Raw genomic sequence first — 18,909 nt, 5'->3', positions numbered from 1 at the left:
AGTGCCCTACAGGAAGGAAGGCGAGCTCTGCTCTGCTCTGATGGTTTTCTCTTTCTCCCTCTGAAAATCTTAGTTCATAAAAGGCACTAAAGAGCATTTACGTCATTCTGGCAAAGAAACAGGATTTTTATTTATCCATTCTTAGACACAACCACTGCACCACCACCCAAATATTCATGGGCCCAGGTTGTTAGCATCCAAAGGTTTTCCACTGGGTGTTCAAGAAACCTGAACTTCTCATATATAAGCAAGGGCACTGAGAACTCCTGAGGATTAGCTTGAGAGAGTTCTTACCCAGCTAAGCAGCCAATAGTCTCAGTTCCATGCCTAGATCCCATTTTCAGTTTTTCTCACTCACCTGGCCATTGGAATCCACTGTTTTCACTTCTCCAGCAGAACCGACAACAACACATCAAAAATTTCTTCCAGATTCCATGGAATTATACAGTTCCAACCATATGTATCCCTTTCTTTCTGGTCCTGCTGGATCCTTAATCAAGCAGCAAATCTCTGCTGGATTAGTTTGTATCTAAGCAGTTCCGGTTCGGAAACAGACGGCTGCAGCCTTGTTGCAGCTTGTACAAAGTCCTCCATGGTTAGAGTTAGGTCTGAGGTCTCTGTGTCTAGCCCTGGAGAAAAAGAGAGAAATGGTTGCCAAAAAAGTTACTCATTTTAGACATGTCAGATGCTGCACACCCACAAACTGTTCCTGGGTATGCAAAAACTTCTACAAGTCTTTCAAGTGCAGAGAGAAACTAGGACAACTATGAATAGTGCTCCAAAGTGCAAAACTTTCCCTAAGAGTATTCACAGTGCACTGATTCTTTGCACTGGACAACATCTCATTTCCACAGCGTTTTACCAAACGACAGAATCCTAACAGCTGAATCAAGACCCGCTTATGCCAGTCTCTCATAGATATGCGTTTAACAGGTTCCCACCTCATGCAAAGTCAGTTCAGTTCAATCCAGTTAGGACAATTAGACCCCCACAAGTAACTCGACCTATTTTCCAAAGAATGCCTCAAGAACAGACCCAAGGGTGGCACAGGTAGCAGCAATACAGAAAATTCTGAGAGACACATTACAGGGGTAATAATATATTCCACCCTCAGGTCTGAAATTACACCACAGCCTGTAAAAAGGAGGAGCTTTTCTATAGATCATTCCCATAAAAGGAGCCCAAGAACAAAGGAATATTTTACCCTTCTAGTTAATGCCTGCTAATTCCTCTCAATCACACACACCTCTGTCTGCCAAGTGTCTCAAAGGCTTAAGACCAATCTGACTTTCTACTCCACTATTTAGAACTGATCTTTGCTTATTGATATGCAAGTCCAAACAGAAGGACATAAAGCAGTAATAGTTTTGCCAAACACTTGATCAAACGTTTATTTAAATTATTTGTATTCTGCCTTTCTACCCCATCACTGGAGACACAGTAAAGAGTTCAGTTATCTTGTTCACTGAATTAGATTCAAAGAAACAATGACCCATGAAGAACATTTTTCTCTTTCCAGAACCTGTCCATCATCCTGTCTTAACTGCCTGCTGTGCATTTTTCTTAGTAGATTTGAATCTAGCTGAACTATGCCAGTTCCTTACCTTCCTCTATCCACGCCACTTTTCTTTTGATAGCAGACATCATGGCATCTGAGCACAGTGCATATATGTCTGCTCCCGTTAGCTGTACGGGACACTTGTCAAGGATACCAAGGAGACTGACGGAAGGGTCCAGCTTAAACCTACCAAGGAAGAATATATCCAAGGCTTAGCATCAAAGAAAGATTGTTGTTAGACTGCAGCCTGTCTGAGAGCTGTGGACAGAAAGGAATAACCCAAAATCCCAGGTTCAAATGAGTGTGATCATAGAATCATGGAATTGTAGAGTTGGAAGGCACCCCGAGGATCATCTAGTTCAGGGTTTCCCAAACTCGGATCTCTAGCTGTTTTTGGACTGCAACTCCCATCATCCCTAGCTAGCAGGACCAGTGGCCAGGGATAATGGGAACTGTAGTCCAAAACCAACTAGAGAGCCAAGTTTGGGAAACCCTGATCTAGTCCGACTCCCTGCAATTCAGGAACATGCAGCTGTCCCAAACAGGGATCAAACCTGCAACCTTGGCATTATCAGCACCATGTTCTAGCCAACTGAGCTATCCAGGCCTCATGTGGCAAACACCAAATGAGAATTATCAGTCTCACAATAATGTATCCGGCTATCATTCAGAGCACACACCTCTCTTGGGAAGATTCGCAGCCAATTTAACATTCACAGCTTTCTAATATCAGAAACTTCATAGTGCAAGGTGGTCTGTTCTACTTTTAACAAAAGCAGCAAAAGGAGATGCTGATGCAGTGGGCTAAGCTATCAAGTCCAAATCAGCAGAAGCTGTTATTCAGTTTTAAACTATACTGCAGTTCTGCTGCTTTCACCACTCCATAAAGAGTATAAGACAACCCTGCCGGATCAAGCCAAAGGCCCATCCCGTTCTCACAATGGCCACCTAGATGCCTATGAAAAGCCTGCAGAGCAGGACCTAAACGCAGCATCTTTTAATTCCCAGTTTTTAATTCCCAGCAACTGGAATGCAGAGTCATGATGCTTCCAACAGTACAGGTGGAACATAGCCTTATCCTTCATGCATTTGTTACAGTAAATTGGTTTGTTTAAAACGGGAAGCAATCAAATAAGCCTCATGCTCAAGAGCAGAAGGGACTGCAAAAGGACAACACTTATTCACAACCTTGCAGCCCATGATGTGAAAGATCTTCTGAATGCAAACCAGCAAGTTGCAGTTGTGCTTAGCTGCTTGTAGGAGTGGAGGTACCACTTTGCACAGACTTCTCTTCCCCTGCGGAGTGAACAGCTATATACAAGGAATACTAAGGCCATGAAATATTGGGAATCACAGGGCTTTCCCTTTGTCACTACTTTTATTTTATGGTAGGCACTCACTTTCTGGTGATAGCATTTAGTACTTGCAGCTGAGAGTCTCGGTCTTCATTTATACCCACATAGACCAATTTATCAAATCTGCCAGGGAAACAGACAATAAAGAGACAAAGTGCAGTTGTTCAACATACATACATGCTATTCAGAAAACACATACAACCCCAAGAAGATCTGAGAACAGACTTCTATTGTTAGGCTGTGGAGCTTTTAATTCAGTATAGCAGACATTCTCCAAGTAGCTCCGCTCATAGCGTACAAAGAAAAGAGAAGATAAAAGGTCAAACTTCAAGAAAGCCTGCACTTGGCTCTGTGCATAACTGATACCTTCTACAATGAAGATGGGGGCTATTTTGACTAGGGCTCTTGCCTAGGGCCCACGGGGGAATCTTACTCATTTTCCATAGAAGGTAAAGGGGCCCTTTTTGGTATCCTGCTGTGTCCCATGATTTCCACCTCTTTTTAGAATGACGTTGGTACTTTAAAACGTTAGCAAATTTTATTAAGTTGTCTGCCAAGACCTCCAGCAATTTTCAAGTGGTCTACGGGGGGGGGGGGGAACCTTTGAAAACTATTGCGCTAAATTAGAGCAAATGAATGCATCCAGCACCAAATAGGCAAGGAAGAAGCAACAAATTTTCTGTTATTTTGCGTGGGAAAGCACTTCAAGACCTCACTTTGGACAGAGGATTTGTCTGCCAAAAATGCAACACAAACAGAACAGAAGGGACAGGGAACCTCTCTTAGTGCTTTACATCTTAACGTGCTTTAAAATACATGGAACAAGTGAGGGAGTGGGGAGTTAGGATACTACACTAATTTAACTTTGCCCTTGTCTTTACTGTAACTAAGTCACGGTTCACACAAATGAAGTAATCACATCTTTTGTTTCCCTGTCTATATTTTAGATTTTAAGAGCCAGGGATCTGTTATACCTGTTCTTTGTAAAGTGCCACGTATATACATGCTGTGTGTGTGTGTGTGTGTGTGTGTGTGTGTGTGTATAAAGCCAGTAATAGTGAGAATCATACCTGCCTGGCCGGAGTAATGCTGAATCTAGAAGATCAGGTCTGTTTGTAGCTCCAATAACGAAGACATCTCGAGAAGAATGAAGTCCATCAAGTTCTGCTAGTAGCTGAGAGACCACTCTACCAAGGGGAAAAGCAAAACATTTTTAAATGCCACAAATCCTAGTGCAGCCACTGAGCAAGTCAACTCATTAATCCAAACAGTACATACACAAAGCACTGGTTCAGATAGGTATGACCAAGCTAAGCTCAAAAGTATTACTGTACTAGTTGCTATACACCACTGAGGGAAAAACTACTTGCCTTGAACGAAAACAGTTCTTAACAGACAAGGTAGGGCAAAGGGGATGTACAAGCAAGTCACTAACTTTGCAGAGTGAAGTAAGAATCAAAAATAGAACTTTTCTTCTCACAGAAAGAGCATCACATCTTGGAAGATTGGCAAAATCCAGTATCTTCCTGTATCTCTCTAGAACTGTAAGGTCCTGCTTCTCACAAGAGGCAGACATCGATTCTAAGAATCTTAAAGATTCACCCTGCTTTACAAATTTCTCATCTGACCATTGCCGTATTCTTCTTGTTCAATGACTGAATTATATTCTGCTTCACGTGACAGAACAAACCAATGTTTGGTTAGTGCTAGAGCCATACTGGATATTTTTATTATTTTGTGTTATATACTGCTTAACACCGTATAAGTGGTGTACAGTAAGGTTGCAAAAGATATAAAAAGGTAAAATCAGTTTAAATTAACCATTAAAAATAAGAAAACTTAAATGCAAGCAGATATAAAAAAGGTCTACACCAATTGCCAGAAGTTCAACTGGGAGGAAACCTATCTGATCTCAGCCAGGAGTGAGTTTTGACAAGAAATGGGCCCACAATACTGAGCACCTGGCAGGTATGAGCCACGTATCTAAGTCATGGGGACAGACTGGGCAGGGATAGAAGGAATCAGGTGGTGCTCATGGTATCCTGGACACCAGTTGTTGAGGGCCTTCCATATCAATATAAAAACTTGGCCCAATGGCATAAGGGCAGCTAGTGCAAGCTTTGTAACACCAAATGTCTAGGCAGGTACGATAAAGGTAAATGGACCCCTGACCATTAGGTCCAGTCGTGGCCGACTCTGGGGTTGCGGCGCTCATCTCTCTTTATTGGCTGAGGGAGCCAGCGTACAGCTTCCGGGCATGTGGCCAGCATAACTATGCCGCTTCTGGCGAACCAGAGCAGCGCACGGAAACGCCTAGGCAGGTATTAGGCATCAAATACCCAGGGCAGTTGGTATGCCTGTGAAGGCAGTTTTTAGCTGGGATCCAGAGATGCAGTCATATTTTGCTAGTGCTTTTTATATATATATATAAAGAGAGAGAGAGAGATTTTGATAAAGTTAACCTTGGTTGCAGGATCTGCTTTTTGTTCTATTACATCAAAATACAAAAAGATTGCTGCATTAACATTAGCAGCTGCCTTGAATATCCCACATTGAAAGGTGGGATATTAAGATTTTCGATAAAATTTATTTTCACTCTTTCTATCTTCTAGAACTAAGCCCCAGTGCAGAAAAAAATAGGATCATCAAAGCTAAGGTTCAGGGACCAAAGATAACCTGTGCGCCATCAGGGAGTGGGGCACCCCAGCCTTTTTAGTGTTTATACATTTGACAGTGGGAGTCCAGTTTTTATGGAACACATGCAGGTACTTCCAGCCTGCCTGGATCTATACCAAGCATGGATAAAGAAAAAAAATCAGGAGTTTGCACGGAGTTTGCTACAGCAGGATGCTTACGCTTCAGCATTCCTTAACAGCAGCTGACGAGTGGCACTCACCGGTCCATTACACCACCAGAGTCTCCACTCCGCCCACGATTGGGTGCCAAGGAATCAAGTTCATCAAAAAAGATAATGCAGGGAGCAGCTGCCCTGGCTCTGGCAAACACTGATATGAAAGAGAGAGAGAGAGAGAGAGAGAGAGAAAGAAATTAATAGATTCAGGTAGGTAGCCGTGTTGGTCTGAAGCAGTAGAAATATATAAAAAAATTGTCCAGTAGCACCTTAGAGACCAACTGCTAAGTGTGCATGCACATTTCTTCAGAAATCAATGTGCATCTTGCAGAGTCATGCTAAAGCCAGCAGCATACATAATGCATAATGCATTCCTCTGCTCCATATTGGAGCTCCACACTAACCTTCACGCACATTCTCTTCACTCTGCCCAACGTACATGTTGATGAGCTCCGGGCCCTTCACACTGAGAAAGATAAAAGACAGGGCTGGTTATTCCAAGCTCTGCGCCCCAAGGCTCCCCTTATCCCTTTCTGCCACAATGCCCACCTGAGGAAAGTCATGGTGCATTCAGTTGCCACAGCTTTTGCTAGCAACGTTTTCCCTGTTCCGGGAGGGCCATAGAGCAGAAGGCCAGAGCGGCGAAGACCTAAAGACAGTAGCTCTGGGTGTTCTAGAGGAAGCTGAATGGTGTCCAATATCTCCTTCTTCACTTCCTGGAGCCCACCAACATCTTGCCAGAAGACAGAAGGTATCTGCGGCGACAGGACAACCTTGCAACTCTTGCCAAGTCTACAGCCCTATTTCGTAAACCAAGACTTGCACTTTTTTCTTCTTACGGTGCTCTCAAGACACAGTCCCATAAACCCCTTAAGACCACAACACTCCCCTCTGCCCCATCCAGCGACTGCCACCGCTCTCACAGCATCCTCCTCCTGCTCCAAGGGGCAAGTGAAGACTGCTCTCATCTGGAATCATCCATGTTGCACCCTTAACTGCACTTGAGCTACCTTTAGTAGCTTGTCTCCCTTACGTACCCACTTACACCTTAATATCAAAAGGCGAAGCCCTGCGGATTTCATGTATTGACAATGCATTATTAATTCATTTATATAACACCAAATCATAGGTAAAGGATGGAGAGAAAGAGGGGGGCTTACAGTTCAGATTGGAATACCCTTAATTTTCTAAACACTTTCTGGCTCATAAAGTTGCTCCAGACACAAAAATCTGGTTATTCAGTACTTTACAACAGACTCGACCACAAAAAATAGATTTCAGTGTACATGAACCAAATGTCCTTGTCTATATCCGGAAACTGTTGCCTATGTTCAAACTGTTGCATGTTCAAAGATCAAAAACACAGTAAGGTCCCAAGTCCACAATGCAATTGTTGGCAGAGAGCTGCCTTTCCAGTGTTGTAGAATTAGATTTTCTCAGTTATGAGGGCTTGCAAGACTCATTTATGTTGCTCATTCATTAGCGCCAACAATATCAGAATGTAAAATGGGATTATGTGGATTTCCTTGAGCCTTAAAGTGGTTTAAGGTTGTGTACCAATTAATGTGTTCCACAACCCCTGTCCAAAAAGGAAACAGAAGATTCCTGTATTTTAATATAGTAAGATCTGCATGATTATACAGCTTTTCCCAGTTAATAGTACTAATAATAGTGGTAATAAATATTTTATTTTGTTCTTCCTTCCCAAGGACACCAACATTTTAGACACCATCTCTCTGGAATTTCCTACTGGGGGGCGGTTCTATCTGGCTCTGCAATTGTTAGTGAAAGGAGAGAAGTTTGGGGTTTTTTACACTGGAAAATTTACAGATTACTACTAAATTATTTTGTCTAAGCTTTGATAAGCATTGCTCCCTCCCTACTTCTTTATTATGTTTTTAACATTTATGACTGGATATTCTATTGATTTTAAACTAATGTACACCCTCGATTGTGATTATGACTGAAATTTTATGAATAAAATTTGTGAAAGATCGCATAAGCACTGAGCTATCTAGTTAGTATGGTTTAGTCATTGGAACAAGAAGCGATGATGAAATTCTCCACTTAATGGTAGCAGAGAGTTGCATGAGATCTCAAAAGGTGGTTTGTGGGTTTTTTAAAATCACGCTTCTTATTAGTCATACCTTTGGAGCTCCTATTGCTTGCGAATGAGCATCATGCAGCTTATCCAGTGCAACACCAAAATCTTCTGCTAGAAGAGGGAAGCCTGCAGCACAAAAATCATGCTCTTCCTCCTCACTCAGTCCCCCCAGGAAGCTGGCAAAGTGGAAACAGAAACAGCAAACTGTTTTCTGCAATCTTGATAATAATAAAAAGTTAATTGGACCACAAGTCTCCAAATTACAGGGCTGAGCTGGGTGCTGATGTGCCAAAGACAGGTGCCCTCAATTTTGATCATTTGCAGGGCACACTAACCAGCTGCACCACAAAGGTGTTTGAGAACCTTGACAATCAGGTTCTGCTGTACTGCAGAAATGAAATAATCACTGAGAAGTCAGGGACAAAGTCAAATGTGCATCTGAGCAGGATGTTATCGCTCTACACTACATTGCTCTCAGATGAGCTTTGATGACTAAGGCTCAATCAGGCCTTAAGAGCGACAGCAAAGTAGCTTCATTTCCCCTTCACTGACATTGCCTTGCAGCCCAATCTGACTGGCTCAGATACCATCAGGGATAGTATAGTGGAAAAGAATTAAGTTGCCCTATTTAGGCTGAGAAATTGCTCCAAAGCGGCAGTAGGCAAAGGAACTATGGTTGGAAGCAGGGAAGAGAAACAGTGCAAAAATAGAAAGATAGAAGGTTCCTGTGGGGGTGGGGATTTTCTATCCCAGCATACTTTCACCAAAAAGTCTTAAGAGTCACTGGGGCTCTATCAAATGCTGCCACAGTAGGTTTCCAAAGACAAATCTTTTCAGTCATTTTACTAAGCCACCACCCCAAGGACACAAGCAAACTGGAGTGGGTGGACTCTTTGTACTTGCTCCTTGTGCTATTCCCTCCTGACTCCTGGCACTTCAGGTCTTGAAGATCACAAACTGGCATGCCTCCCTTATCCCATCCACAGTTAGGAAACCTAAATCTCATCTTCCAAAGTGTATAAAACATTTGCAGCGATCACCTGAAGGCTTACAAATCACCAAAAAGTCTCCTCCAGTACCTTGAATTCTGGATCCTTGCACAGGCTGCACGGCTGCTGTGGGAAAGCAAAGTGCAGAAGTCTCCCAGAACGAAGCCCTGCAAACATGGAACAAGATGCTAGTTGTGGAGCAATTCCCAAGGCAAGCAGAGAAAGCATTCTGAAATAAGACCCCGTAAGGATAAGGATGAAGAGGTTTAATTCTCTACACAGAAAAATCTGGGGAAATCCTCCTGGACCCATTCCCTCAAGCTAGGTGAGCACACCACTGAAGTAATGGAGAATGCTACTGCAGGCTGGTTTCTATTGGTTTGCAAGTGCCTCCAAGCCCTCCTAGCGAAGGCACTATTTGCGTAATAGTGGCTATCCATAGGCGAGAACTCAACTCAATTCCAATAGCTACATGAGCTTGACCACATTCCCAGTTTACATACTGTAGATAATTCTTTTTGATAAGTCTTTTCCAGGGATTCTGACTTGGGGCCTAAAGTAGTGAGATCCAGCACTCTGCATTCCTATTTGGGTCATGCTGCTCTCATAAAAAAGATGCAGTTCCTGGGAAGGGCTGCAGCTCAGTGGCAGAGCATTGGCTTTGCATAAGAAGGTTCAATCCCCAATGTCTCTAGCTAGGGCAGGGAGAGGCCCTGGTCTGGAACCATGGAGGGCTGCTGCCAGACAGACAACACTGGGCTAAAAGGGACCAATGGCCTGGTTGGTCTTTCCTACTGCAAGGTGATCCTTTAGCACAAGAAGGAATCACACCCTGTGGCAACTAAGCTCCCCTTGTAACATCGACTAGGCTGTCCTGCCATTTGGGATGCAACTCACCGCGCTTTGCCGGGCCAGCTTAGTCAGGCTCACTTCTTTCCCCAAAGGCAAGCCCTCTGTCAGCATGCTTAGAATGGCCTTCCTCTGCTCCTCAGATGGTGCTTCGATTTTCAGGTCATGAAGGAAAGCTGTCTGCAAGTCCGTAGGGACATTCCCAAGCCTGGTCGTTGTTCCTACTACCAGGACAGGATAACTAGTGAGAAAGCACATAGATGAGCCATGAATACTTCAGCCAGGGTTGAGAACACAATGCTGGATCCAGCAGGGCTCTTCTTAAGTGCTTACGTGAAAATCGCAGTTAGACTATAAAGAAGGCCCCACTCTATATTGATAATACACCGTGTGTTTTTTACAGCAGTGATCCAAAATTTCAATATCACACAGCAAGAGAAGAACTACTCGATTAACTGCTAGGTTGTAGAAACAGACACACCACAGTGATAGCCATCCTTCAGAAACAAAACACCAGAAAATCCTAGTGTGACGATCCATACCTAGTACTTGCCTCTCTGTCCAGGAGAAGGTGCCGTAATGCAAGAATTACTCGGGAGTCCTCCCCAAGTCCATCACGATCTCTTCCCAGCAGCTCTATATCTTTCATTAGCAGGACACAAGGGCTATAGACCTCAGCCTGTGAGAACGCAGCATGCAGTTTTGCTTCTGTGGATCCACTGGTGTCACCACACAAACTAACACAATCCACCTACAGGAAGCCAGGGGACAAAGATATGTTGAGGACTGCATTGCAAAAATATTTGGAGAATACATGCAGGGGAAATGGCTGCAGATTCTGCTGATCTAGACAAGTTTATTCCTTGGACACATTTTTAACCTACAACCATACAACCTCTTTTACAACTATACATGCCCACCATTTTCCTGTAGACATCTTTAACAGCTGTGAGGGTGGGAGAATTTTAGCAAGTGCAGACGATCCTATATGGGAAAGAAAACCTGCATCAGGCTTCCTCACCTCTTACCACTTTCAGATTGTTGCTTTCTTATGATTGGTATATAACTTCCACAAACAGTAAGGACAAATACAATTTGGTGGCCTCTCAACTGATACAACCCAGCAGTTGAAGAACAATATTACAGATGGGGTAATTTCAATTTTATAGGGCTATAGAAACAGTGTGCTGTTGTTTTCACTGTGCTAAAGCAAGATTTCAAATAAATGGAATACTTGATAAAAAAAATGTCTTCATAGGGAACAAAAAGCAGTGGAAGCAGCACAGAGCTACAGGGCGGTGTCATCAATTGGTGAATAAACATATCCTGATCCTGTGAAGGTGGGAGTTTTGGGAGAAGACCCAGAAGTCCAAAACTGCCTCTTATTTCAGAGATACGTGCATTTAGAAAGAAGTATTCTTTATAAGGGACGCGGGTGGTGCTGTGGGTTAAACCACAGAGCCTAGGACTTGTTGATTAGAAGGTTGCCGGTTCAAATCCCCACAATGGGGTGAGCTCCCGTTGCTCGGTCCCTGCTCCTGCCAACCTAGCAGTTCGAAAGCACATCAAAGTGCAAGTAGATAAATAGGTACCACTCCAGCAGGAAGGTAAACGGCGCTTCCATGTGCTGCTCTAGTTCTCCAGAAGCGGCTTAGTCATGCTGGCCACATGACCCAGAAGCTGTACGCCGGCTCCCTCGGCCAATAAAGCGAGATGAGTGCCGCAAACCCAGAGTCGGTCACGACTGGACTTAATAGTCAGGGGTCCCTTTACCTTTATTCTTTATAAGGAAATTATAAAACCCCTATTATTCCTTGTAAGCACTCCCACTCCCACCACCACCAGCACTCTGCATTCAGGTAAGATGGCCAAGTTGCAAGGGGCAAGAGACAAATACAATTCACCCTCAGCTAAGAGGGAAAGAGGACAGATGCAGGGTGAAGAAGAAATATGCAATGCCAGAAGTTCTCTATAGAGAAACCACTTTTCTCCACTTTGCCTGAGTGGCAATTTGAGGTCACAAAATCAAAAAGAGAAGATTGCTATTTGTAAGTAGCACTGTATTCTTTCAAGGCCATTTCCCAGATGTTAAATGACATAAAAAAAATCAAATGGAAGGCTCAGACAAACTACCTTGAACAAATGGAGATTGAGACGGCTACAGGCAGCTCTGACAGCTGTCAGTTTCCCCACACCACTGGGTCCTGAAAGAAGAATGCTTCCAGCTCCATTTAGTAGAGTCCCCCTAGAACACAAAAACCAGCAACTTCATTAATTAGTATTACAAAAGAAGAAAGCAAAAGAGGGAGTCTGCAGCACAACCACATAAACCAACAGGGAACCAGGCAGAGGGCCTTCTCAGTAGTGACACCCTCTTTGTGGAACACCCTCCAGATGTCAAATAGATAAAGAACTATACAACTTTTAGAAGACATCTGAAGGCAGCCTTGGATCGGGAAGTTTTTTATGTCTGATGCTTTATTATGTTTTAATATATGCTGTAAGCCACCCAGAGTGGCTGGGGAAACCCAGCTATTTGGGTGGGGTATAAATAATAAAAATAATTAATTTGTTATTGTTGTTGTTGTTGTTGTTGTTGTTGTAAAAAGAATTCTTGTTGTTGTTATAAACTCACAATGTGAGGGCCCAAAGGTTCAATGAGAAATTGATTTCAGGTCCCTCTGTCACAGGAGCACCTTGAATGAACAAAACTTAAATGTGGCACGGTCCAGAACCAGAAAAATCCTACCACCCCATAGCTAAAGTAATAATGCAGAATTCCCAAAATCTATCAGTAAATGGCAACAGCTACATGCAGCACAGACCCAGCCCTGAAAGCTATCTGCAGCAATGTATTATGTGGTAGAATTAGGTCGAGTCAGCTGACTTACCTACTGTGTAAGTGTGGACCAAGAATATCACAAAGCTGTTTCACTATGTTGCAGAGTCCAGCAGGAGATAAACTATTCCAAAACCCATGAGCATATTGAGACGGGAAAGATGGGATAGCACTGTTTGTTGAACCAACCTACAAAAAAAAGGGAACTGAAAATTACCTGATATGAATATGTCTTCTCAAATCACTCAAATATCCTTTAGAGCAGTGATGGCCAAACTTGGCCCTCCAGCTGTTTTGGGACTACAACTCCCATCATCCCTAGTTAACAGGACCAATGGTCAGGGATTATGGGAACTGGAGTCCCAAAACAGCTAGAGGGCCAAGTCTGGCCATCACTGTTTTAGAGCAAAGGTGGCTATTTAAATGACTGATCAGGTCCCTGGAAGTCCTACCACATTTTAATAGAAGATAATTTTTTTTTTCTGTTTTGCAGCTAAGGAAAATAAAGAGGTGTTCAAAAGTTGGGAGAAATGTGTTCCACTTCAACATTACATCTCTCTCTGAATTTTATTTGTAATGCCCTAACCATTATTTATATTTTTATATTTATTATGCTCAAGAGCTCTGATGTCAGCACTAGAATATGCTATTTACCTAAAACACTTTTTATACCTTACCAGAAATAAAGACGTGTTCTGGGTGTCAGCCAGGTACCCCAGGCTCTGCTCTTTGTCGTCTGCTGCTACTATCTTTTTTACCTTGAAGTAGAGGTCTGGCCATCTGAATGAATAGTAATAATAATGATAAATTTTATTTATACCCCGCCCTGTCTGAAGAACAAACAGGCTAAAATTCCAGTACCAAATGCATTGGTTAAAGGAGGAATCAATAGAAAATAACTGGAGTATTTATATGAAAAACTATACCGTATTTTTTGCACCATAACACTCACTTTTTTCCTCCTAGAAAGTAAGGGGAAATGTCTGTGCGTGTTACGGAGGGAATGCCTACAGGTGGCATGCCTACGGATTTTCCTCCTCTAAAAACTACGTGCGTGTTCTGGTCGGGTACGTGTTATAGAGCAAAAAATACGGTACTTTGCAAAAGCACAAGCTTTAGGTAGTTCTATGGATATTTTCCTCAATTGCTATTTTTCTCCAAAAACACCAGCATTTACCATTTTCTGAAATTAAAGAACAGCCCCTAACATCACAGGACTTCCTTAGGTACAAAGCCACAATCTGCAAGACTATAATAATGGTACCATCAATCCAGGGTAAACAAGCTTCTGATTTTCCAGGACAGCTCTCCCTAGGCATTTAACCCAAACCAATAGAGACTACCTCAATCAAATTTTTTAGTAAGCAGATTGATAACTGCAAAATGACAGATCAGTTAGCTTTAACAAAATGGAAAACATACCTAGAAAATTTATCTGAATTTCCTTCTAAGAATTCAGGATGCCCGACTGTTGGAATACACAGAATATCTTCCTCCTGGACTAGCCTGCAACAAAACAGTCATGGTGATACATGTGTTATTCAACTAATGAAAGGGAGAAAAAACTGTGTGACAATGCAATGGTCTGAAAAGAAGCCAGGGAGGCCATCAGAAATATTTCAAGTGTTTAATATCCTGCAGCAGATATGTGGTCTAACTAGCAATTTTAATTTTTGTCCTGAACAGAAAGTGCTGAATGAACTTGTACGCCTCAAAAACAGGCCTCTTCACTGTACTGCCAGCATTTGGTGTGAAAAAGGAATCACCAGAAGGAGAAACCTTTCTGCACAAATGCAGTAATATACAACTCGCCTGTTAAAATCATATTTAAATCAATTTGTTACAAAGCATACAGAAAAAGTGAGGGGGGGGATGAAACATACTGGGGGGATGTAACCTTAAGATAGCATTTGTTACTTATATTATTTTTGTTTATAAAGACATCTATACTGGTTTTTGGGACAATTGTCTTACAAACCAATTCACAATAAAATAATACATAAAAAAAAATCAGTAAAATATTACAATAAAACTATAAAATTTCAATAGATTCATTGAATAAAGAAAACTAAAATTAACATTGAACAAATAGCTGATAATTTAGCCCAACATCACATTTCATTCTCCCAAGGCCATTCCTCTAAAGAGTGTGTCTATAAAGCATGTTTAAAAGAGATCAGATTCTGAGCTTGCTTAATTTTCACTGGAAATATGTTCTATGAGTTACTTTGCATTAACCTGCTTTCAGTGCAGATCTTGGACCACAACTCTCAGCTGTGATTAGCACCACTGGTCACTGAATAAGAGAGGGAAGTTGAGGGGGTTGGACTAGATGACCCTCAGGAACCCTTCCAACTCTACACTTCTATGATTCTGTGAAATGACTGTGAAATGCATTTGGCATACAGACCCCACAAAGACAGGCTTAAGATCACAATGCTACTGCCAAAGTTTTTAAAGTTGTCTCAGCTGGCACAACCAATATATTTTACTGATTTAAGACAGATATTCTAAATATTTCCAGAATCAATATTTTACTTTTCCACTTATGTTTAAAATGCCTAAGCAAGCTTCTCAAATGTGACACATGGGCAACAAGCCCATGTCCTGCTAATTGTGTGCTCATGCAGTAAATAAGAAGCACAGTAACAAGATTATCCCTTGATCTCATAAAGAGGGATGCAGAGGTTAAGTTATTGTCTTTACTGAAACGCTAACCTGGGAGTTTGAAAGTGTTGGTAGAGAATTTGGTCATATACTCCTGTGATGCTGTAGGCTGGTGAGGACACAATCTCTATGTGTAGCTCCTTGGCAAAGGGTGGCACAGATAGCAAGGACCGACTTCCTTTTAACTCCTGCGCACCAGCAGCTTCCCCATATCTCTACGGAGGACAAACAACCCTATTCCATTTTAATTCCACTACACAAAATTAAAAACTAGGTGATTAGGACAGAACAATCTTTTTTAACTGCAGTAACCTTTGAGTACCAGGCCTAATTTTTCCCATCCCATAATAGGTTAGCGAAAACCCAATTTTCCAGTCACAAAGGTGTTTTAAACCTTTTAATTTCATTATCCCCGCTTTAACATCATTGTTACAGTCTGTAATTGTTCCATTTCATTCCCCGCTAACTTCACTGCCTACATTTTCACCCTCTGCCTTACAAATATGAGTGTCTATACCTGCCAGTTTCCTGATAATGTTTAATACATGTGATTAGTTTACTCCAATCTAGGAAAGCTTGTACCACAATAAGTTGGTTAATTTTTTAAGGTGCCACACAGCAAGATTGCTTCTTTGACACTAGACTAACTCAGTGGCAGATGTTTTCATTCATTCAGTACATATCTGCGTATGGAACAGGAGCTCCAATCTCTGTTGGTAATTCTGAATATACAACTAGGGGTTGGTAGTTTTTCCAGAAGCATTCCAGCCTGGAGTTAAGGGTGAAATTTTCAATGCATAAATCAAGTAAGAAAGGAATGATGTATCTGAAGGGGAAACACCATCTCTAAATGCAAGATAAAGCTCTATGATGTTCATAAAAGTGGAAAGAAGATAAAGATGAGGGTTTGTTATGCAATCCTGAATACAGAACTAACCCAAGCAGTCACACGCCTGTTACCTTTGGGTCTATACACTGGCATAATCACACAAGATTTTTTACAATTGTATACAGATAGAGATCCTCCCCATGCTGCACTTCAGAAGTTCCCAAACTTCCACTTTAGAGACTCTCAGTTCATCTCTAACTGTAGAATCAAAGTCCACCACGACATCTTCACAACAACCTGTGCATGCTGTCATGACAAACTCACGCTCTTGCCTTTCACTTTTAATCCTCATGGCTGTTAACAACAGTGCTATAGCAAAGACCTGCAGCTTCCCTCAACTCACCGCAGTATTGAAGCTAAGACCCTACTGAGCCCTAACTAGCTTATACGTTAGCATGCTATGCTTTAAGGAGTCTTTCTGCTAAGTACATCCTTTACAATACAGTGGTACCTTGGGTTAACTTAATTCGTTTAGGAGGTCTGTTCTTAACCTGAAACTGTTTTTAACCTGAGCTACCACTTTAGCTAATGGGGCCTCTCGCTGCCGCTGCGCCACCGGAGCATAATTTCTGTTCTCATCCTGAAGCAAAGGTCTTAACCCGAGGTACTATTTCTGGGTTAGCGGAGTCTGTAACCTGCAGCGTTTGTAACCTGGAGGTACCACTGTATAGGCTAGGCTCCACAGATAACTAAAGACTCTTCGCAGATGCTATAGACCTACACAACTGCTGTAATCCTGATGTGGCAACTACCTCTTCTTGCTCTATGGCATTTGACACAAAGGTACGCAACCACTCTTTTTCCTTATATAACCATAACTCTATTGCAGACAAGCCCCATCCTGCCACTAGTCCAATTTCCACATACCAAACAAGCCACACCAAAGGGGATAAGATAACTTTACCCTTGCGGGGGTGGGGTGGGGTGGGGATGGCATTGGCCAGATTTACGGGCATTATTCTCCCTCCAGACAGGAGGTCTTGCATTCAGTTCCCAGATGTGTGAGGTGGGCATACATTTGGTAAAGTCTGTAGCCAGTAGTTTTGCCTGCTGAAACATCTGGGGGTCACACCCAGCTGCAGGGTGACCTTGGGCTAGTCACACTTCTCTGAAGTCTCTCAGCCCCACTCACCTCACAGAGTGTTTGTTGTGGGGGAGGAAGGGAAAGGAGATTGTTAGCCGCTTTGAGACTCCTTAGGGTAGTGATAAAGCGGGATATCAAATCCAAACTCTTCTTCTTCCCAGTCCCAGCAGGCAGAACCGTGGTAGTTTGAAAGCTGCCCTACATGGTGCGAGGCAGCTTCCCACGCTCAGCACCTGTTCTCCCAGCTGGGCGCCTCCTTCCGCACAGGTGCCACCCACCTGGATTTTCAGAAGCGCCCCTTCCAGAGGGTCGCAGGACAGGTTGAAGGCCAAGGTGGCGGGGAGCAGCGCCCTCTCGTGCGGAAAGGCGTCCTCCTCGGCGGCTCGGCGTCGCCTGTCCTCGGCGAGGGAGAAGTACCACCGGGGGTCGAGGGCTCGCACGGTGGCCAAGTGGCGGGAGCCGCCTTCCGGCCTCGACACGGACACCCACTCCCCGTGGAAAAGGCCCAGGCTGCGCAGGCCGCCGCGGGTCACCCACAGGGTCTCGCCGGCCTCGCCTCCCCACAGGGCCGCGTGGCCCCGCTCCGCCTTCACCAGCCGCTCCCCGCCGTGCGCCCACGCAGACACCAGCGGCGGCGGCTCCCCGCTCCGCTCCCGGCTCTCCCCGCCGCCGCCGCCGCCCCTCAGTTCAGTCACGGCCAAGCGGGTGCCGGCGCCCAGCAGCCCTTGCAGGGCCGGCCGGGCCTCCAGCACCAGCAGCCCCGAGCCCGGCAACGTCTCCCCGCGCCGCACCAGGACGCTGGAGCCCGAGGCGGCGGCGGCGGCGGCGGGGCGCGGAGCCCGCCCCGCCCCCGCCGCCCCTAGCAACACCCAGCCTAGCAACGGCGGCCTCCTCACGGGCCAGACCCGCACGCGCCTCCCCGCCGCCAGGCCCAGCTGCCTCAGGAAGGCCCGGCCCAGCCACAGCTCCGGCCCCGAGGCCGCCTCGCCCTCCAGCAGCGCCGCGCACAGCAGCACCGGCTGCGCCTCAGACCCCGCCGGGCGGACGGCCAGCACCAGAGGGCCGCCCGCCGCGGCAGCCGCCACCGAGGCCCATTGCCCGTCGGCAGGGGCCACCAGCAGCCCCGCGGCAGCGGGCAGGTCCTGCGGGACGGCGTCGCCCAGGCTGCGCAGCACCGCCACCGCCATAGAGAGGCCCTCAGAGTGGCGGAGAGGAAGCTTCCCGGGAGGACCACAGAGAGAGAGAGGCGCAGGAAGGAACGCCCCTTCGCGGGCACTTCCGGCCCGAGTTTGGAAAACGCCCAATGAGAAAGTAGACGTGCGGATAACTAGAGATACGAGCGGTTAGAGTGGCGCCGCTGGCGGGGGTGGGCTCACGGCGGACGCACAAGAGCGCTCTTCCCTTTCCGCGGTTTCCAGCAGCTGTCGCTCGGAAGCATTTCTGCCTCCCGACCGTGGAGGCAGAGCACAGCCACCATGCAAAGAAAAGGGGGTTTAGGGGTTCTACCTAGGTCATGTCCTCTTCCTAAGCCACAGGCGCTTCTCTAGACCCTCCTCAAGTGGCTTTGGCTGTTTGCAAGGCACCCTTGAACCATGCCAATTCCTGTTTGGTTGCTTGGATCGGCAGAGACGGCATGTAGAAACCTGACCCTTGTGTTCTTGGGACGTGGCCCCTTGTAGAAAGGGAAAAACTCCATCCATTGATCTGCCCACTTTTGCCTCTGG

At 44.6% G+C, this 18,909-nt stretch overlaps 1 protein-coding gene across 1 annotated transcript; it reads right to left on the bottom strand.

The window, feature by feature from the left end:
• Positions 1-105: 105 nt before the first annotated feature.
• On the bottom strand, positions 106-18,387 carry PEX6 (peroxisomal biogenesis factor 6). Its single transcript, XM_081854586.1, has 17 exons — positions 17,464-18,387; positions 15,264-15,427; positions 13,968-14,051; positions 13,223-13,325; positions 12,598-12,734; positions 11,840-11,951; positions 10,249-10,457; positions 9,755-9,947; positions 8,948-9,024; positions 7,912-8,044; positions 6,314-6,519; positions 6,169-6,230; positions 5,810-5,918; positions 3,984-4,100; positions 2,959-3,036; positions 1,605-1,744; positions 106-629 (listed from the first exon to the last, which is right to left on the bottom strand). The coding sequence occupies exons 1-17, from the start codon at positions 18,370-18,372 to the stop codon at positions 496-498; spliced, it is 2,967 nt and encodes a 988-aa protein (XP_081710712.1). The 5' UTR covers positions 18,373-18,387; the 3' UTR covers positions 106-495.
• Between the last annotated feature and the right edge of the window lie 522 nt (positions 18,388-18,909).

This window comes from Podarcis erhardii (genome assembly GCF_964252035.2).
Source record: "Podarcis erhardii genome assembly, chromosome: 3".
NCBI classification, from domain to species: Eukaryota; Metazoa; Chordata; class Lepidosauria; order Squamata; family Lacertidae; genus Podarcis; species Podarcis erhardii.
The sequence above is the reverse complement of the archived record's forward strand: the minus strand, read 5'-3'. Positions and strand labels throughout refer to the sequence as shown.